Raw genomic sequence first — 10,167 nt, forward strand, 5'->3', positions numbered from 1 at the left:
GGAGACTCCTTTGTCATTGGCTTGTTTGAGTTGACGGATAATACGAAATTGAAACTTTGAATCACCGATTGACGCACTTTTACTTTGAAGTTGTTCACACCCGGCCTAGAACAGTCTCTTGACCGATAGAACCGTGCATAGCCCAAGCGTCATTATTTAATTAAATAACAACAACATTCTGTTCTCGACTCGAGTGAAGTAACGTGGATAAAATATTATCATTGAATGGTAAATGTTATATACAAATTGGCACCTCAAGAATATTTATTAAGATCATTAATATTAATATTTAAAAATAATAATATAATCATTGACATTTACATGAGGAAAATAAAATCAGTGTAAAGCATACACCTTCAACAGTAACAAAGTAGAAGATGAATACAATAGCATAAAGAAAATGTTTATTTTCCAACAAAAATCTCTTGTGAGTTGCCAATAGACACACTGCCCATTGCTTAAACCATTCATAGGCCAGCAATGTGTGTATAAATATAAATAGAGCTAAAATAGATTATAATTAAAAAATGCGGGATTTACAATTTGATGAGTCAACAATCGTTTTATTACAACTCACATTCACAATGCTATATGTCCTGTATAACAGCATTGGAATGTGTTCATTAAATGACTTGGTATTCAAAAGTGTTCATTTATGACAGAATATTGATGCTGTAGTCAAATGGTTATAGTGTTTCCTGATGAGAAAGCCATCCCTGAGGAATTCAGCATACCTCCTCAAGTAGATCTTTACGTTTTGTTGCGCTCATGGTGATCATGACGCTTACAAAAAACTCGGACAATGGTTGGTGTGATTATTAGAGTTAAACGCTTAATCAATAGTGAATACATTGTTAAAACAAATAAACTTTATCAAGATCAGTATGCTTAGCCTTTTGTAAGTGTAATCATTTTTTATATTTATAATCCAGCAATGTAATTTCCAGGATTTAGACAATTAAATTAGTTAATTACAGTATTTGGAAAGTTTAACTGGATTGCATTTTTGAGCAAGGGACAGTTTTAACAGTGCTGTTCAGCTTATTCCAAACATGAAATTTGCCAAATTATAATAATAAAATATGAGGTAGTGGGCAACGCTTTAAATCCATCTGCCAGTGTGGGATCTATAGCAGACATGTAAATACTTTAGGGCAAAACAATACTATTAATTACTAGACAATTGCTCCATCATTTGCCTGCAAACTTCTAAAATAATATCCTAGTTACAATATGAAATACACATATTTAGATTACTTCCGTGGCATAGGTTCTGAAAGCTTCTTGAGTCTTTTCTTCAGCTCCAGGGGAAACTTCTGGTAACACTTTTTACACACTGGTTTCATGTCAAACTCCACAAACTTGTTCCTTCAGAAAGAAAAGACACAAGAAGGAAAGAAAATAAAAAGGCAACGTCACTGTCTTCTCCAAAACATGTCTCATGCAAGTAAAATATCTTTATTATTTACTTACCAGTATTTATTATTTATTTTTGGAAATATATTATTGTTAATATCATAAGACAAACGGTTGTATATAAAAACAATGCACCAGCATTATCATATGATCCTATTTTGCCAAAGACAAAATTTGCAACAGAGAGTGCAGAAAGTATGCTCTTTTAAGTATACACTCAAGATCAAACAGAATCATCGAGAAAATCCAGGGTTGGAGAAATAGATACAGTGAATGGGCATATGCCCCTGTTTGCAAAGCAGAGGAAATTGTGATACAAAGAGATGTAGTCAAATTCTTGAAAATCTGCAATGTTATTTGGTTTGAAAAAATAAATAATAAAGTATTTCCTCAAACTATTGCTATAATTAACGTGTCTTATTACAATCATTAACTACATTATGCATTCTATAATACCATACTCCTTAGTTCAAGTCTAAATGAAAGTGAGAGTACGCCATATTTTGCAGTATAAGGAGCAGCATAATTGCATTGAAACAATCAAGATGAAATTAATGGAAGAAAATAAAGATTGAGACTAACCAAAGCACATGGAATCAAGCAGAGATGGATAGTGAAATAATTAGAGGCAAATGGGGATGAATAACTTTTTCTTCTTGTCTTTGGAGTTGTGCTCGGTCCTGGACAACCGGTATCTCATGTCTTCTGGCATTCGATCATAGCAGCGCTTACATACTGGTTTCAGATCCACCTCTACAAATTTATCTCTGCCAGAACCCAGAAGCCAGCATGAAAAGGGAGTTGAAAGAGAAGATGTTAAGATAAGCAAAAAAGCACATGAAGGGAAGAGAATAAAGCAGAAGAAATGAAAGTCATACATAGGGGAAGAAGGATAAGGAGGCAATGAGGAAGCACATTAATGAGGATGTGGCAGAACGCTACAGATCATAATGTTGACAGACTTACTTGAGAGTGAGCTTGGTGTTGCAGGTGGAACAGGAGAAACAGTTGATACACCAGGCTTTGTTTAGGGCCGACACCACTGAATCATGGAGGAGCAAATATTCTTGCATTAATTGATATATATATATATATTTATATATATATATATTTATATTCTGTATATACATACACACTTGTGTGTGTAGGGCTTTATATACACACCCAAGTGTATACATGCATACATAAAAACAAAATTGCTAACACATTTGAGTGTACCTACCATCTCCCTCGATGACACGGTTGCAGTGGTAGCAAACATCCCCAAACAGCTGAAGAAAGGGTAAACAATGGAGAAGGCCATACTTAAACTCTTTAATACAAAGTACTGTAATCAAAAGAAAAATACACAAATCTTAAAACTGCCTTAAATCGCAGGCTGGAAATTCCTTCCATTAAAAGGAATCATATCACCTACATTCGGAAATGTATCCCACCATATAGTGGGGCCTTATTCTGGATTTACCTGGTTGTAGTGGACCTCGCAGTATGCCAGGCCTTTGCGTTCATAATGGCGATGCCCCAGGAAAGGTTTCTCACACTTGGCACACACAAAATGCTGGAACAACAAACAAGCCAATGCTGAAATGATTAGCCCAAATTCACATAAGTGTTCCTGGTTATTTTAGCCTCCACATAATTTGTCCTTTTGAATGATTTTTTTGTAGGAAACTTATGAGTGTTTCAAACTTAATAAAAGACAGGTGTGAAGAGGGTCCAAATATCACACCTCAGAGCAGATGCCTCTTGATACATAAACGTGCGACAATGGGCAAACTAAGGTCAAGAGAGTATCATACAGAGGACAATGGTGTGTTCGAGACTAGAGGTTCAATACAAGTAGATTTTCGTAACCACAAGGATGTAGATAATGCGATGCATGTGCCAAAAATGAGTTTTCTTCCTTATTTTATCTTTGAAAGACATTCTCTCTCTATCCCTCCACCAGAGGGAACCAGTGTCCTCACCTCATGCTGTGTTCTCAATCGCAATCGCAAAAATGTCCCATTTTTTCTGTTGGGCAGGCTCGAAGGCTATATTCACGAACAGCCGTTTGTCCTTAAGAACTTTAGCTTAGTCTTGTCAACATACATAAGCCTACATGTTGGTGCTTTTTATGTTGATTAATGACTAATGAACTGACTTTCATTACATTTTATGAAGCAGAATTACTACCAGAGCTAATAGCAGATTACATCTGACACATAGAAAAGGTAGGATCAGTATAAATTGCATAAATAATAGCATATAATGATAAAGAACCTCATTTATAGGGTAGCTTCTTTCCCTAAACATACCTCCACATGCCATTGTTTGCCCATTGCGTTGACCACACGGCCCTCGATCGGTCTGCGGCAGGCTCCACAGATTGGAACCCCCATCTTGTCATGGCAGGGAAGGCAGTACAGCTCGCCCTTCAACTCCCTGGCATCCGATGTTAACTCCTTCCTAAAAAGTAGAAGAACCAGTTAGGAAAAATGTTGTATTTATAGTTGTGCAAAGCTTTGCTTATGTTTATTCTACTGTAATCAAATCTTGACACACGTGTGTTATGTCTGGATACATTTGGTTGTGGTTTAATGAAGCCAATATGTAATATTGTCCACTACAATGTTCAAATCCTATTTGATGTAGAACTACAACAGACGTTCTTTGTCTGTCAGGAGGTGGGCAGTATGTATGTGTGTGTGTTGCGAGCGGCACCCGCAATTGTTGCAGCTGAAATGATCAGGGTGGTAGGAGTCATTTTTGAAGAGAAGTGGCTTCTCCTCGATGATGGCGTGACACTTCTGACACATGTACTTGCCCATCCCACGGGCCTTCTCACGGTTGTGGCACGGACGACACAAGTGCCTGATGGCAGGAGTGAAAAAGAAGAGTAAGTGAAGTAAATAAATGATGATTCGAGTAGGGACAGGAGTGTCAACACATCCAGAGTGTGTGTGCATCAGTCTGCATACTCACCGGCCAGCATTCTTGACAAAGCCCACATCAGCAAGCACATCTTGACAGATGTCACAGCAGAAACAGTCTGGGTGCCAGCTGTTGTTCATAGCCTTAATGACGCGGCCAATAATGAACTCGCCTGAGAGACGAACATTTGTATTTATTATTTTATTGTAAATGGTATATGGAATTAGACAGTTAGAAGTGTGCATGTAAGAATTGTTAAAGACAGCGGTTATGATCCAGCATCACAACCGACAGAGTAGTAGAAATCTTTTACCCACCACATTGGTGACAGCATGGAGCGAATAACATCTGGAAGTCATGCTCACAGTATTTTCTGCCTTCAAACTGCAAAAATAAAAACATGCTCATTTTGAGATAAAATAATGCATTTAAATATATTGGCATCAAGCAGTTTATGCCTTTAGTTAATGATGACCCTTCTTGATCATACTGTTTATGGTTTGTCTGCTTGCATGACGATTGTACTGAAGCATAACTATGTTATGGCTAACTCAGTCATAACATGCAGGAACCATACTTCCATCTTAAACTTAATGGGCATAAACTTCATAGACTGACAGAGAGATGGATAGATGGAGACCTCACCTCGTAGAAAAGTCCCTCTGGGAACTGCTGGAAACATTGAGCACAGACAAAACACTGCTCATGGTAAAGTTCCCCATTGCTGTTCACGATCTTCTCGGCGGGAGCGAAGGTCCCCTTGCAGCGCTCACACATGGCGTTCGCCAGGGCATTCGCCATGTTACTGGAAGGAAGAGAAGGGAAGAGAACATAAGAAAGATGAGGAGAAAACGAGAACGAGTAAAAAACGAGTAAAAATCCTCTCAAGAATATGAGAGGATATGTGAAGAAATGTGAATCAAAGTGAGCTGAGGTATTATAAAGCATAACAAAATACATGTTATTATACTTTTTTCTTTCATTTCAATCTTGCTTTCTACCATCCTGGCACTTCAGAGGTTGTAATCCCAACGTTGATGAATGATTGGCTAAGGTAGTTGTTTCTATGCAAAATGCTGATCTTTATGTATACGACAAAATGATATTGAGGTAACAGATCGTGGGAACCTCATATCATTTGAACCTTGAACACAACAACTGTCTCACAGGGTTTCTCACAGAGTACAGATACTCCCAATTGCCTCGGTTACTGGAACAGACATAGTTCAGAAACTTTGTTCAAAAAGTGGTGAGTATTCGATCATTAAAGTTTAATCATTCCTCAAGTGAAAGCACTTAGGGGGAAAGCACTTATATATATATATATATATATATATATATATATATATAACCCAAGTGTGCTCTGGTCTATACACCTCCAATGCCCACATACTTGGCCTATTTCACCTTGCATACCGTCTGTCTCGGCACTGAAATAGACTTCACTGCGCCTTCCATGACATTGACCAGGAAGCAGCTGAGTGGCAGTCAATGGTTATTCCTGCACATACACAGCAACTTAGAACTTTGACGAGTCACACCTACAGCAACAAGCATATTGGAATTCTTTCTGGCACAAATAAACCAAGAAACAGCCGAAAAGCATTTCTGATCTTCTTCCCTATATTTTTATATTTTCTGTATATATATTGTGTATGCATACCTTATCCTCACATTTTTTGTACGTATGGAAATGTTCTCTTAACGTTTTGGAAGAAATGGCAATTGTTTTTGTTACATTTGTATTGCCTGGACTTTTTTGGTTTCTATTTTTTTCTTACATTTATCCTCTTCTCTTTCTTCTATTATCTTGAGAAGAGCAATTGTAACAGTAACAATTTCCCCCAGTATCAATAAAGAAACCTAAATATGAATATGACTTATATGTGACTGAGGTTGGTGAGGAAGGAACGAGATTGCAAAATGTGTGTCCGATCTCCAAAAATAAAAAAATACCTCCACAAGGATTTCTTTTTGCCTCTTGCCAGGCCGTTATTGTAAATAAGAATTTATTAATGCATATATTTTATAATATAACTTGATTGGTAAAATAAAGGTTGATGATGATAAGTCACTTCATAAAGCATACATTTTTTAAAGACTCACTATACTAACCAATAATTTATTCTTAATACAGGCAAACAAACACAAATGGAATGCGAATCCATTGTGTTTTCAGCCTTGAAGACGCACACGTACACGTAGACGTACACACACACACACACACACACACACACACACACACACACACAATCACGCCAGCACACTAGCACACACTCTTATTACAGCAAACAGTATCTGGATAAATCTTCTCACGTGATCACTTACAAGCGGGCATAAAAGTCACAGAACTCTTTGTACACTTTAACGTCACTCTTCCGTCTCTGGGACTTGGAAACAGGCACCTCTGCTTCTCCACTGTCCCCAAAGCGGAGGCCTCCCGGCTCCTCGTCCACACCCCGACGAGGGGGGTCCGGACACTCCCCATCTTCAGGTATCAGCGGGGGCAGGGTACGGCCATTCATCTTGAATATTGTAATCCACCGGAGCCAATAAAGAGCCTAATGGGATCTATCAGTTCAGCCGGTCGGTTAAATCCACTTTGTGTCTGACTCTGTGGTCCTGCCCATCAACCAACATTAGCTTTATCTCGGGAACAGGCTGGAGTTTTTGTCAAATCCACCACAAAAGGGTAGAAGTGGTATTACTAGGGGAGCTGTAGCATTCCAGTTTGTCGCTTCCAACTCTGCTGTATCCCCTCGCTCTCTCTGCTTTAGTCTTCAGCCACCCCTCTCTCATACTCAGACACATCCCTCTCCATGACCTCCTCACTCCCCCCATCTCACTCACTGGACCACCCCTCGTTTCACACACACAAGCTATTCTTGGGTAGGTTACTCATCCCTGACGCCAGAGGGTCCCCTGTGCACACACACACACACACACACACACACACACACACACACACACACACACACACACACAGACACCCACCGTGGCCATTATGAGTAATTCATGACCGTATAATCACAGACAAAACACACTCACCTGTAACCTCACCTTGGACAAACTAATCTGCTTAATGTGATTTAGTTATGTTCACATTTGGTCTCATGAATGGAGGGCAATACCAGTACTGTATGATTGGGACTGTTAATGTTAGTGTTGCTTTACTTCAAAAAGGCTGTGGTAATAAATCAAAAAGGTTATAATGCAACTGAGGACAAGAAAGTTAGAAGCAACAAGACACATTTCACTGTTCTTTCAAAAGGCTTTGGAGGTGCACAATGTGAGAAGCTGAAGCTTGGTATTTATTAAAGTCTAAAACACTTGATTATATTCCTGTATGTGTGGTTGTGCATGTGTGTGTTAGTGGGGGTGTGTGTGGTTGTGTGTGTATTGCTTCCTTTGGCATTTGAGGCCTCTGCATGGCCATTCCGCAAATAGACGTCAGTGTAGCCTCAACTCCAAACTACCAAACTAGGTGCTGTCAGCTGTTGATTTCCGTGCTGTGCTGACCTGCATTGTGTGAGGAACTGTCCACACACAATTTAAACACCTTCTGAAAGGCTCTAATCACAATCACAAACACACGACATATAGAGACAAATTACATGAACATATACAATGAAATATGCATATTTTCACGTAATATATCAGTATTTCCTGTGTTTGTTTGATGTCGTTTTTAAAAGAAACATTTTCAGACCCCCATTTTATTTTCTGGGCAGTATGTTTTGATTTTATAATTTCTGAAGTATGCACTCTGTCTTATATACACACCCACAGCAGCTGTAAAAAAAGAAAAAAGAAAAATCCCAAATCCAGAGGAAGTTTAGTTGATTGACATGGGGCAAGGGCAGGGACAAAACAGGAAACACACACAAGGCACGCCTTTAGATAATAATGTGTTGAAAGTAGGGACAAGGGTATAAAGGAGAGTCTTGGTCCATTGAAAACATAAATAGAGACAAAGGCAGAAACACATACTTAAAAAAGGTTTGTGGCCCAACACTGTCTGCAGTTGTTCCAACAGTCTTTTTTACTTTGTTTGTTTCCAATGGAAACTACTTATATTTGTTTGCAGTGTCAGTTTACATGTTGAAGGGAGAGTCACGTTATTGTCCTAAATTCTGTGTTCTCAGAATGATAGGTTGAATGAAACCGGAGTAGAACACTTTATTCCTTACTAATTGCCTTCCGTAAAGTTACGTTAAATGTTAACATTTAATTGTTTTTTAATTAACAAGTTTTGAGAACCACAGCATTGTTTTGAAAATATATAATTACCTTATAAGGGTTTGGGTTTGAGACACAAGATATTAATGCTAACTTTGTTTTACTTTTATTTTTGTGGGTCTGAAGAAACAAAGTAAAATTGGGTGTCATTTACACAGCAGGTATAGCTATGGAAGCTATTCCTATTCTAGGCTAAACTGTATTTAACAATAAATAATAATGATCATTTGAAGTCATATAACTGTTGTATAATTCATATCCAAGAATGATTTATATATATATATATATAAAGCAATGGTTTTGCAATGGTTTTATTCAGGGTACAAAAATAAACCTATTCTTTTGACGTATAACCCTGACCCTTCTTTAACGCAAACTCCAATGTATTCTCAGTCAGTGCTAGAGAACCAAAGGCATAACTTGCAGCAAACAATCCCCCTTTCATACATCCACGCTGTGTCAACAGTAGCTATAGCAACATAATCGGTTGCTTGGGCCGAAAACATGTTGTCTCCAGACCAATACTGTCTGAGCACACCCACAGACCCACCCACATGCATGTGCACATGCACATGCATGCATTTTCCTTATTAAAAATGTTTAAAAAAATCGATATTTCCATAATTGTTTTTAAGCTAAAAAGATACACACTCACACACTTGTGTTTCTGTCAAATATTTCTTGCATAGGAGTTCCTCTATGGGAAAGACGCAGTCTGTTTTCTGAACACGTTTCTATCTGTCTTTTAGGACTCGGTCCCCTCTAAAGAGGAGATCGTCTCTTTCTGCATTCCTCACATTGCAACATCCATGTATTCACTGACATGCATGCGCATGTTTCATCCACATAAAACACACACAGACACACACACGACACAAACACACACTACTACTATTCTACTATTCCATTAACCTCACTCGGTATGCTTATATATTTATCTGTGTATGAGGGAAGGAGGTGGTCTTACCCAAGGCTGTGTCTAGACAAAATGCCATCGCTGTCCGGCCTCTCCTGTCTGCGTCTGTAGAGATGTGAGTTGGACAGTTCCTTCAACTTAAGAGCGTTCATCTCTCTTTATCTGCCAACACACCCTTTCTTCCCGTCTCACCGGCTTCCTTTCTTTTTTCCTCTTGGTAGGAATACTTTTTTCAGTGCCGATGATAGAAGATTCCCAGTGCAGAGAAACACTTGATGGGCAAGACAGCTCCTTGACCAACAGTCAAGAGCAGGAGACGGGTCTCCACTCGTTCGCTCTTACAATGGCAGCCAGTGTTCAACTACCTCTCGTTCACTATCTCCTCCACACATACTCCAGCACACCTCCAGGGCACAAAGCCAGAGGTCGGACACACACACACACACACACACACACACACACACACACACACACACACACACACACACACACACTGAGGTGTGGCTCCTTGACAGCATACCTCAGAGCTTCGCCCCTCCCTTCCTCTCACGACAGGTAGAGGTACAGTGGGTTCCTTCCCATAGAGAAATAATGAAAAGACTGTTACTGCAACTTGGAGCTTTCTGTTGAATAAGGCTTCACTGAAATGCTTAGCGGCCTTTAATTTCAGACTGTTGCCCAAC

General features: G+C 39.0%; 1 protein-coding gene across 3 annotated transcripts; it reads right to left on the bottom strand.

Moving 5' to 3' along the window:
- Positions 1–439: 439 nt before the first annotated feature.
- On the bottom strand, positions 440–9,845 carry LOC307073681 (LIM and senescent cell antigen-like-containing domain protein 1). 3 transcript variants are annotated; one of them, XM_079733594.1, is made up of 10 exons: positions 9,536–9,845; positions 4,975–5,134; positions 4,647–4,713; positions 4,381–4,501; positions 4,120–4,269; positions 3,714–3,864; positions 2,882–2,974; positions 2,639–2,687; positions 2,383–2,458; positions 440–1,368 (listed from the first exon to the last, which is right to left on the bottom strand). In XM_079733594.1, the coding sequence occupies exons 1-10, from the start codon at positions 9,634–9,636 to the stop codon at positions 1,254–1,256; spliced, it is 1,083 nt and encodes a 360-aa protein (XP_079589720.1). In that variant the 5' UTR covers positions 9,637–9,845; the 3' UTR covers positions 440–1,253. The 3 variants fall into 3 exon arrangements, with proteins under 3 accessions (XP_079589720.1, XP_079589722.1, XP_079589721.1); XM_079733596.1 differs by lacking the exon at positions 9,536–9,845 and adding an exon at positions 6,658–7,484; XM_079733595.1 differs by lacking the exons at positions 440–1,368; positions 9,536–9,845 and adding exons at positions 1,415–2,183; positions 6,658–7,486.
- Positions 9,846–10,167: the final 322 nt, after the last annotated feature.

This window comes from Pollachius pollachius (genome assembly GCF_949987615.1).
Source record: "Pollachius pollachius genome assembly, chromosome: 3".
In the NCBI taxonomy this organism is placed as follows: domain Eukaryota; kingdom Metazoa; phylum Chordata; class Actinopteri; order Gadiformes; family Gadidae; genus Pollachius; species Pollachius pollachius.

Excerpts from the sequence above, each read along its gene's own strand:
- LOC307073681 (XM_079733595.1), bottom strand. The coding sequence starts at position 6,854 with ATGAATGGCCGTACCCTGCCCCCGCTGATACCTGAAGATGGGGAGTGT. Across the intron at positions 5,135-6,657 it reads TGTGACTTTTATGCCCGCTT|TAACATGGCGAATGCCCTGG; the intron begins GTAAGTGATCAC and ends TCTTCCTTCCAG. Across the intron at positions 4,270-4,380 it reads TTTGTCAAGAATGCTGGCCG|GCACTTGTGTCGTCCGTGCC; the intron begins GTGAGTATGCAG and ends TCCTGCCATCAG.